Below are 10,467 nucleotides of genomic sequence, written 5' to 3'. Positions count from 1 at the left end.
GTTTCATTCGCAAGTTGTCAAATTGGGTACCACATGAATTGACGCCAGCGCAAGCTGAAAGGCGTTTAGTGACTTGCGAAATGCTGCTCGCAAGGCACAAAAAAAGAGGTTTTCTGTATCGAATTGTCACTGGTGACGAAAAATGGATTCATTACGATAACCCCAAGCGCAAAGCATCGTATGTTAAGCCCGGCCAACCAGCAACATCACAGCCAAAACAAGAAATTCACGGCGACAAGGTAATGCTGTCTATTTGGTGGGATGAGGAGGGAGTGGTGTATTATGAGCTGCTGAGAAGTGGTCAAACCATCGATGGGCCTTTCTACCGACAACAATTGATACGTTTGAAACAAGCAATCAAAGAAAAACGCACGAAATGGGAGACCAGAAAAGAGACATTGATTTTCCTACATGACAATGCTCGGCCACACATTGAGAAATCGGTCAAAAACTACTTGGAAAATAGCGGATGGGAAGTTTTGGCTCACGCCCCGTATAGCCCAGACCTGGCTCCTTCCGACTACCATTTGTTTCGATCGATGCAAAACCATATGGACGGAGAGCGGTTCTCTTCAGTTGAAGAAATCCAAAATTGGCTCGATGAATTTATAGCCTCAAAAGATGAGGAATTTTTTAAGGCAGGCATCCGTCAATTGCCCACATTGTGGCAGAAGGTCATCGCTTCCGATGGACAATATTTTGATTGAAATGTAATTTCATTTTGGTATTCAAATAAATGTTTGAAAATTTAAAAAAAATCGACAAAACTAATTCCCAGACCCAATAATTACAAAAATGGTTTGGCTTTCATTACACTACACATATCAAAACTCTTTGAAATGCAAAGAATAAATCAAGCCTCTGGGCACTTTATCTGTACCAACAACTGGATCATCATGAAAGTGAATAGTGATATCTGGGTGAATATGTACTTCTGTTTTCAAGAGACCACCTGTACAACAGCCATTTTTTGGTGGGGACTGTCGCATTCGAATTTTGTACATGCATCCAGGTCTAAGGAGAATTGGCTTGGTCTATGTGATTTGCGTAGGTTCATTATGCAGTAAAACGGTTTCTTCATTATGCAAAACAACCTCAGAACGCGATGGGCCACATTGTTCGATGACTTCTACTTTAGTTGGTACGTTTTCTTTGATGCGAATGACATTTTTTGAAATTGATTCAAATAAATTATCACACATGAATGCCGTTAGCAAAAGTGGTCGATTGCATGAAAATACGGTGGTCTCAACGTCCTTGATGTTATATATCTTGATGGAACAATATTTGGAAATCAGTCGATTGCATTCAATCGTAGGACTATTGTTTGGATTGGTCGTTTCAGCACGCTTTCGACGAACTTCGGTGAATACTTTTGGTTGATATTCATCTGATCCCATCATTTGGACAATATCTTTGTACTCATCAATTGAAAACAAATCACCATGTGACGGGATCAACGAGGCAATTTCCTTTGATGATATGGAACCAAAACGTATTTTGTTCATCAAACCGCCAAGTTCAGCATGCACAATTTCTCTGGTTAGCTCATTCTGATTACTCGATGATTTGACCCATGAAATGCAGGCTTCGAACAATTCCGGCTCGGAACAATTCATCGAATCCAAATTCAGAATGTGTTCCAAAACATCTCGGTCACATTCCAGAAAGTTTTTAGAAGCAAACACATCTTTGGTGTTGATGCTGATTACTATTTTACATAGATTCTTCAAACTTTCTTGACCGAAAAGAATTGCAAGTCCATAGCCCCAGCAGACGTTATCAGCAGACAATGTACTTTCTATGAATTTTACACACACGTTCAAACCGTCGGCTAAATTGTATTTATTGGCGAGGTACATGACCTTAGAAACGTTAGCGGCAGTTATTTTCACTCGCCCCAGGTAAAAGAACTGTAAGAATTCCCCGAACGCAGCGACCGGCGAGTCGACAATTCCAACTTCATCCATCTCTTCCCACGATCCATTGAACATCGCTTCAAAGACATCGCTTGCGGCGATCAAGAAATTTTTGTGAGCCGGAACACGTTCATATTCACCATCATTTGTTTCAAAGATAAAGTGGAAATCGGCCAGCCTTTCGTTCAGGTACAACTTTTCGCCGATCATTGAACAAATCGGACTTGGAAATTCATCAGTTTGATTCGAAGACTGTGACATGATTGAATTGACGTTCTATTTCAGCCGATTTTGGTGTGTTTTAATCTTTTGCAACTGGTAATGACACTCTGCTGGACTAACTGATTGAAATTCGATGCGCTGAAATTTCAAAGTTGGGACCAAAGATGAAAATTCAATTTAAAACCGATATTTTTCGATAGTTTTCATACCTTTACCAATGATTCGCGGTTCCTGACGGTGTTGTTGGTTGGTGCAATTGATCAGAATGAGGTTAAGTTCAACAGGTTGTAAACAACTGTTCGCCGGTGACTCTGTAGACAAATAAAAACCATCAAAATGATTGCAGCAAAAGAATCAATGTTTTTTCTTTAAATTTTTTATGAAAATTTTCGTATTAGAATGAAGGAACTTAATTAGAATACACATACGATCTTGATTACACTTTAGCGATTACTCCAAAACCTTGATTTCCAAACATACCTTAAGCTGACTTTGAGATGGTGGTAAAATCCACAAATGATTCAATCTTGATACTTTTTTCAATTAATCTATTCGATTTTTCGGACTTTAGCACATGGAATTTATTATTATTTCCAAATGAAAATTCACATCAATAGTGAAGAAATTGTTTATTGGTTTATTTGTATTTTATAGGACGACTTGAACGATAATGCCCCTTATTTGACATTTGCTCACGGTTTTTCATATGACAGCTCGTTCACTCAATTCCATTGCAGAGCTAATCGGTGAGTAAGTACGAAAGACAGCATTTGCGCTTATTAGCACAAACGTCACTTTTGTTTATGTTTTGCATTGAGGCGCAATTCAAATTTTGTTCAAAAAATATTTAATAAACTCATTCCATCCATTCAAAATTACTTTATTTCAATGACATTAATGAATAACAGTTGGTTTGGTTTGGAGATCGAATCGATTGATTATTCTAATTTTAATGAAATGATGATTTCCGAAGAGGCCGATTTGATTTATGAATAAACTGCTGAGAAATACTTTAAATGCATTATTATTCAGCGCAAAGTGGATTTTTATGCTGAGTTTTAAATGTGAATCACTTTCCTTAAATTCTATTCAAAACTAGACCACGCAATAGTCCTCGTGCAATGCCATCATTCTCAGGTATTGGATCATTGTGGAATTGCACAGTAACATCTGGCTCCAATTGTATTTCCGTTTTCATCTGAATTCCCGTACAACAGTTGTTCGGTGGGGTTTGTTTGAATCGAATTTCATACATCAAACCGGGTTTGATGAGAATGGGTTTGGCCAATGATATACGTGAAATATCGTCGAGCTTTAAATTGGTTGTGCTATTGTGCAGAACAAATTCTTTACCTGTGGCAGAAACATAAACAACCGATACTTCGGATGGCAACTTTTCTTTGAGATTTTCATACGTCCCATTTTGGTATATCATCGTTTTTGTGCAATAGAAAGAAGTTAATGCTAATGGCTCATTGGTTGAGAATCTTGTAGTTTCAATATTTTTAATGTAATAAGGCACGAAGGAATACTTATTCGCGATTGCTCGAGTACAATCTATTTCAAGCGCTTTATCACATACGATCCCTTTAAAACGTTGTCGACGTGTTCCATTGAACAGTTTGGCTTGAAAGTTTTTGTTTCCGATCAACTGAACAATTTCTCTGTATTCGTCGAGTGTAAATAGACCGCCGTACGAAGGATCGAGGTTGGCAAAGACTTCAATTGATATTGACGGATAATAAATTGCGTAGAACAATTCGCCCAGATGAGTTTTAACAATTTCCTTCGTCAAGTTTTCTTCTTCGCTAGCATTTCTAACCCAAGCCATGCATGCCTCGAAAACGTCAGCTTCCGAACAGGAAAACGAATCCAGTTTCAAAATGTGTCCAAGAGTCTTTTTGTCGCATTCCAAGAAATTCTCTGATGAAAAGACAGCCTTTGTATGGATTGCAATCATCAGTTCACACAGCCTCTTCAAATCGCTTTGTTCGTGGAGAATCGCTAGGCCATAAGCCAAACAAACGTTGTCATTGGTGATTGTTCGTCTCAAGAACTTTGTGCACAGGGCCAAACATTCAGTTACGTTGTACTTGTTGGCGAGATACATGACTTTGGCTACGTTGTCCATGGTCAGTTTCACTCGACCCAAGTAGAAGAATTGCAGGAACTCTTTGAAGGAGGCGATCGGCGCATCGACAATCTCGACTTCATGCATTTCAAGCCACGACCCATTGAACATCGTTTCAAACACATCGCTGACCGTGGTTAGCAACAATTTATGGGCTGGAACTCGTTCATATTGACCATCGCTCGACTCGAACATGAAATGGAAATCGGCATTTCTTTCATTCAAGTACAATTTGGCACCAATCGTCGCGTAAACTCCACTCACCAATTCATTGGCAGTTGGACTGGCGGCTGACATGGCTGGAGAGTATTGTGTTTTCACTGTTTGCAGCAAGCAGGGAGTACTCTAGAATTGATGTCGATTGCAGCAATTCAATGCACTGGAATATTACAAATAAAAGCAATGATTCAAATATAATTTTAGGCGTACACATTAGGATGGTTTTCATACCTGTGGCAACGGTTTTCCGGTGTTATCAGTGGGCTTGAACAAAATGAGGTTAGGTTCGATTGGAAATGAATGTTGATTGTTGACTCTGCAGAGAAATAAAAGTAGAATTACATTCGTAGCAAATAAAGAAACATTGTTTATTGTCCCCCCGAATAACATCCCTTTTTGAATGATAGAACCAAATTAGAACACCGGTTTTTGTGAGTGTGAAAAGATTGCAATTTTCACGCTCACAAAAACATTGAGCAGAACATCTGATTGCAAATGAGTTTATCTCACCTTGAACTGATTATTTTCTACAAAGTGGCAATGAAACAGCAAACAAATAAAAATCGTAATGTTGTTTGAATTTATGGACTTAGTAAATGTAATTTATTAAATTTCTTCGGATGATAGAATGGAAATTCCTAACAAAGTGAAATTATTTAATTTTCTTTTGTTTGTATTCTGTGACAGCTGGAATAATATTTCCGCTAAGTTTGCATTTGACATATGCTCATGTATTTGCATATGACATTACTCTGACTTGATCCGATTCTAATGACAGCTTATGTGTGAGCAAATGTACATAGCTTGTCAACTCAAACGTTACTATGGCTCAAATTGGAGCGCAATTCGATTTACATTCAAAATACATGCTATTTCTTTTTTGAATCAAATGTCTTCTAACCAAGATATTTATTTATTAAGGGGAAAATTGAAAAATAAATGATTAACATTTTTCAATTTGGTTCATTTTACCAGACACCGTGTGAGTTCTATTTTAGGGTCATTACATTTTGCAATTATTTTTGATCAACATGTTTTGTTTTGGTTTGTGAAAATTTGTTTAGATATTAGTGGTATTATGTTGAAATTCGGTATAATTCAAATTTGTAAATTAAACCTTCCATCACTTTGTCATCTCCTTCAGTAGAACCGTGGAATTTGACAGTAATACCAGACTCGATTTTCACTTCAGTCTTTAGATGAAAGGCCGTACAGCAGTTGGCTGGTGGATCTTGTTCCATTCGGATTTTGTATACGAATCCCGATTTGATGAGTATTGGATAGGGTAGAAGAATGCGTGTTTCTTTGTCTAAATCCACTTTGCGGTTATGAGCGAAAACTTCTTCACCCGAATCAGTTGATTCATTGAATTTCGTTATCATTATTTTCGTTGGAACTTTTTTGTTGCAAAGTTTATATATATTATTTTCAGACTCGTATAAACATTGACAAGTGATCGCTCCCAATAAAATTGTTTTGTTGACGGAGAAAGTGGTCATTTCAACGTTTTTGATGAAATATGAACTTCTATTGGAAATCAGTCGATCACATGTGACCACAGCGTTTTCATTCCACGTTGGACTGATTCCATAGAGTATTCCACGATTTGCACAGAATATTTTCGATTCGCAGTCTTCGGATGCAAACATTTGAATAATTTCTCTGTATTCATCGGCCTTGAATAGGCTCTCATATGAACGATCAAATGCAGCGAACTCTTTGGGCGACATCGATCCAAATGGTATTTCGTAAAATAAATCACCGAGATGTTTCTGAACAATTTCCCTTGTCAATTGCTCCTGTTTGCTAGCCGACTTTAGCCATGACATACACGCTTCATTTACATTGGCAGCAGTGCAAGAAAGCCAATCCAACTGCAAAATTCGTTTCAACACCTTTTGATCGCAGTCCAGAAAACTGCTTGATGAGAGTATTTCGTTCGTGTTGCATTTGATTTTGTTCTCACAAAATTCCATCAATCGTTCGTCTTCCAAAAGTATCGCAAGTCCATAGCCCATGCACATGTTCTCATTGGTGAGTGTGTTTAGCAAGAAGTCTTGACACGCATCCAAACATGCGAGGATGTCATACTTTTTTCCCATGTTCATCACTTGAGCCACGTTTGCAGTTGTCACTTTTACTCGGCCCAAGTAAATGAATTGCAGAAATTCCTTGAACGCAGACGGAGAAGCGTCGACTATCTTAGCTTCCTCTTTCTCCAGCCAAGACCCATTGAGCATTGAACGGAAGACGTCGCTCGCGTTGGCTAACAACAGCTTGTGCGCCGGAATACGTTCATACTGATCGTTGAACTCGACATCGAAATAAATGTCGGCCATCTCCTCGTTCAGGTACAGCTTTTCACCGATGTTCAAAATGCCTTTGACGTTATATTCTTTGGATGCTGAGTCAGTGGTTGCCATTGTCAGACTTGTGTGTGATAAGCTGCGGAATGTTTTGGTTGATGGTGGCGAATGGAAATCTCGAAAATACTGCAATTCAAAAGAGATGAAACAACAATAAATATTCAACTTTTAGCAAATATGATTGTGGCATTTAGACTCAAACTTCAAAGCCAATAGCAGCCTCTTGGATATTGCGATTATTTCTCTCACCAATTGTTAAATCCAAGAGTATTGCAGAAAGTATTCAAATTGAGATTACTTTGGTTCTGATGTCCGAATATTGAGTGTGGACCTACAAAAAGAGGTGAAAAAAATCGATTTGTGAACATGCCTTTTGATTTTTGTCACATTCGGTGTGAAATTTTTCTTTGCTTTATGTAGAAGAAAAAGACTTCTTACCTTCAAAGACAGAAAAGGAATCAACCGTCAGTCAGTTTTCTTCAATCTGGTCAACTCTCGACAATTTTGGTTTTATCTTGTAGGCCACCTGCCAAACAATTAAAATTCACAGTTCAGAATATAATAACACTTTTGTGAGGTTTGAATACAGGACGATTGCATAGTGTATGCCAATTCTAATTTGATGTTTGATATTCAGCTCCATGCGTGCTCCAGTTTGAACTTACTTAGAAAGGCTATGGTTTGCATGTGTTTCGAATGGTTTAATTGATGCCAAATACCCAAATAACTATACCAAGTGTGCGGTGTGAGAATTCTTCTGCAAACTACATCAAGTGACTGTGGTTGAATTGAGATGAATTTTTGCTTCCGACAATGACTTTGAGATGATTTCAAATTAAGCTGATTTTACAAGAGAGCTGAACTGTTTCGCTCATCAATATAAACTGAATAAGAAAAACTGAGAAGAATATTGAAATTCTGTGTTTAATCGTAGAATAGTTTCAGGGTGACTGCTTCATAAGTGAGTTTTGTATGCTACTGAAAAATAGATTGAATTCAATGACAGCTAAAATGATAGAAAAGCCGGTTCACATTTTTGTGGTTATGTTGACCTGTTGATGTGTGCGAAAAAAAACAAGTGGTCCATGTATGAATGCTAATACTTTGTATTGGTGATGAGAGCCCGAAGTGTCACATTTGTTTACATTTTTTATAACATGAATTCCCATTTGAAATCCATTAGCTCTGCATAAACATAGAACATTGGTATATAAAAAGCAGTTATTTTGATGCATTGCATTTATTTCACTTTGTGATCACAACAGTCGATACAAATGAGATACACGATTGAAAAGATTGTTTATATGAATTATATTTTATTATATTGAATTTTTCATTGAAAAAAAACTCTATTTTAACCCTTTAAAAGGCGATTTTTTTATTTTTTAATAATTGCGACTGCCACGATAAATACAGATGAACCTCATATTTGGATTTTTGGAAATTTGAGAATTTATCGAGAAAATCGGGAAAAAAATCCAAAGTTTCAAGATAAGGGAAGAAAAATTTGAAGTTTTGCTATAAATTCGCATTTTTCATAGCACATGAACAAACAACTTTCGATATAGCTGACAAATTGTAACGAGTAAGCTATCACATGAAAGCTGGTTCAATTCCCTACATTTATTAAAGGGTTAATGACTTTATTGGAAAATATTTTGTTTAGTTCTGAGACATTGACTCGATATCATTTAGATTCAATGAAATATGATTTCTGTTTGTAAAAAAGAAAACCAATGTGCTATCGAAAAAAAAACTCCATAAAAATAATATGAAAATGTATTGTAGCTTTTTCAGATAGGGTCAATGACAATTCACCCAGATGAGCTGCAACAATCTCCTTCGTCAAGTTGTCTTCTTCGCTAGCATTTATGACCCAGGCCATGCACGCCTCGAAAACGTCAGCTTTTGAACAGGAAAACGAATCCAGTTTCGAAATGTGCCCAAGAGTCTTTTTGTTGCAATCCAAAAAGCTGGTCGATGAAAAAATGTCCTTCGTATCGAGAGCGATCATCAGTTCATATAGCCTCTTTAAATCGTTTTGTTTGTGGAGAATCTCCAGGCCATAAGCTCAGCAAACGTTGTCGTCGGTGATTGTTCGTCTCAAGAACTTTGTGCACAGGCCAAACATTCAGTTACGTTGTACTTGTTGGCGAGATACATGACTTTGGCTACGTTGTCCATGGTCAGTTTCACTCGACCCAAGTAGAAGAATTGCAGGAACTCTTTGAAGGAGGCGATCGGCGCATCGACAATCTCGACTTCATGCATTTCAAGCTACGACCCATTGAACATCGTCAACACATCGCTGACCGTGGAACTTGTTAATATTGACCATCGCTCGACTCGAACATGAAATGGAAATCGGCTTTTTCTTCGTTCAAGTACAATGTGGATCCAATCGTCGCGTAAACTCCACTCACAAATTTGTTGGTAGCTAGACGGCTGACATGACTGGAGAATATTGTGTTTTCACTTTTTGATGAAAAAATGATAATTTGCCATGAAAAACGTAACTTTTGTTCGGGAGGTACCCCAAATATGCATTTTTCAAAGTTTTCGACAGAGAAGACTCATTATTTTCAAGAAAAAATAATTTTTTGCCAACCATAAAAAGTGTATATTTGAGGATTTTTCGATGGCAAGTCGATTTTTTGATAGTTGTAATCGAAGCAACGGAATATGAGGCCAGAAATATGTAAAAACATCACTCGACTTGGTCATGTCGGTACTCAACATCTTTGTGAGGGATCATACTAGAAGTTCAGAGGTAGCAAAGGCAGAAATTGTTGGCTCTATGGGGTGATTTAGCCGTAGAACTGAAGCTTATGGGCATGATTCGCTCATTTGGTTTGAAACAATCGCATTTTTTGACACAAAAATCATATAAACTTGTGTGGATTGATATTGGAAATCAATTCTACGTCAAAAATTAAGTGGATATAGACCCATAGTAGGTCACTGTAAGTGTGTTTTCTATGCCATAAATGTGATTTTGTATCAATCTTCCAATCGATCGATATTTTTATGAAGAAATGTCAATTTTTGACCAAATTTACAGGAAAATCGGTGTTAAAGTATTGAGTAACCCATTTTTGACGAAAAAATTGTAGTTGTCGAAGACAAAAACATCGTAAGAGGCCATTTTCGACCATTTTTTCAACATCACTGATAAACAGTTAAAAAAGGTGTCGTTCTTGATATCAATCCACCAACTTATCAAAACGAAATATGTGGTTCAACTACATTCGTCCCCTACTAAAATCTGAAATTCATGTGTAGAATCGTTCATTTCAAAAGCTGTAATTGTTACTACAGTGTTATCGCTTGAAACATCACTTTTGTCTACATTTGTACAGCATTGTCATTAACACATTTGTATGAAAATTGAAAAATCCATTCATTTTAGCGCTTTGCATTTATTCTACTTTGTAATAATAGCAATCGATACTAATGTGATGAAATACGATTGGAAAGGCTGTTCAATTTGATATAACAAATAAAAAGAATTACATTGGTAATCCCGAACTTTTCCGTACCGTTGGCCTGCGTTGTCCGTAGGTCCCAAGAGAAACGGCCAATATGTTTATACGCTGTCTATCCGCCGAAA

The 10,467-nt window shown here is 37.2% G+C and overlaps 2 protein-coding genes across 3 annotated transcripts; both read right to left on the bottom strand.

Annotated features, from left to right (window-relative positions):
* Positions 1 to 2,736, bottom strand: LOC129576432 (BTB/POZ domain-containing protein 3-like). The gene is made up of 3 exons (XM_055461546.1): positions 2,622 to 2,736; positions 2,351 to 2,452; positions 1 to 2,279 (listed from the first exon to the last, which is right to left on the bottom strand). The coding sequence occupies exon 3, from the start codon at positions 2,178 to 2,180 to the stop codon at positions 1,035 to 1,037; it is 1,146 nt and encodes a 381-aa protein (XP_055317521.1). The 5' UTR covers positions 2,181 to 2,279; positions 2,351 to 2,452; positions 2,622 to 2,736; the 3' UTR covers positions 1 to 1,034.
* Positions 2,737 to 3,005: 269 nt separating this feature from the next.
* LOC129576418 (BTB/POZ domain-containing protein 2-like) lies at positions 3,006 to 7,951 on the bottom strand. 2 transcript variants are annotated; one of them, XM_055461533.1, is made up of 6 exons: positions 7,523 to 7,951; positions 7,296 to 7,383; positions 7,107 to 7,188; positions 5,002 to 6,983; positions 4,723 to 4,807; positions 3,006 to 4,651 (listed from the first exon to the last, which is right to left on the bottom strand). In XM_055461533.1, the coding sequence occupies exon 6, from the start codon at positions 4,567 to 4,569 to the stop codon at positions 3,220 to 3,222; it is 1,350 nt and encodes a 449-aa protein (XP_055317508.1). In that variant the 5' UTR covers positions 4,570 to 4,651; positions 4,723 to 4,807; positions 5,002 to 6,983; positions 7,107 to 7,188; positions 7,296 to 7,383; positions 7,523 to 7,951; the 3' UTR covers positions 3,006 to 3,219. The 2 variants fall into 2 exon arrangements, with proteins under 2 accessions (XP_055317508.1, XP_055317509.1); XM_055461534.1 differs by lacking the exons at positions 3,006 to 4,651; positions 4,723 to 4,807; positions 7,107 to 7,188 and having other exon boundaries at positions 5,364 to 6,983.
* Positions 7,952 to 10,467: the final 2,516 nt, after the last annotated feature.

This window comes from Sitodiplosis mosellana, unplaced genomic scaffold (assembly GCF_009176505.1).
Source record: "Sitodiplosis mosellana isolate CC-2019 unplaced genomic scaffold, AAFC_SMos_1.0 Smas_scaffold_6185, whole genome shotgun sequence".
Taxonomy (NCBI): Eukaryota; Metazoa; Arthropoda; class Insecta; order Diptera; family Cecidomyiidae; genus Sitodiplosis; species Sitodiplosis mosellana.
Note: the sequence above shows the minus strand (reverse complement) of the source record. Positions and strands in the feature narration are given on the sequence as shown.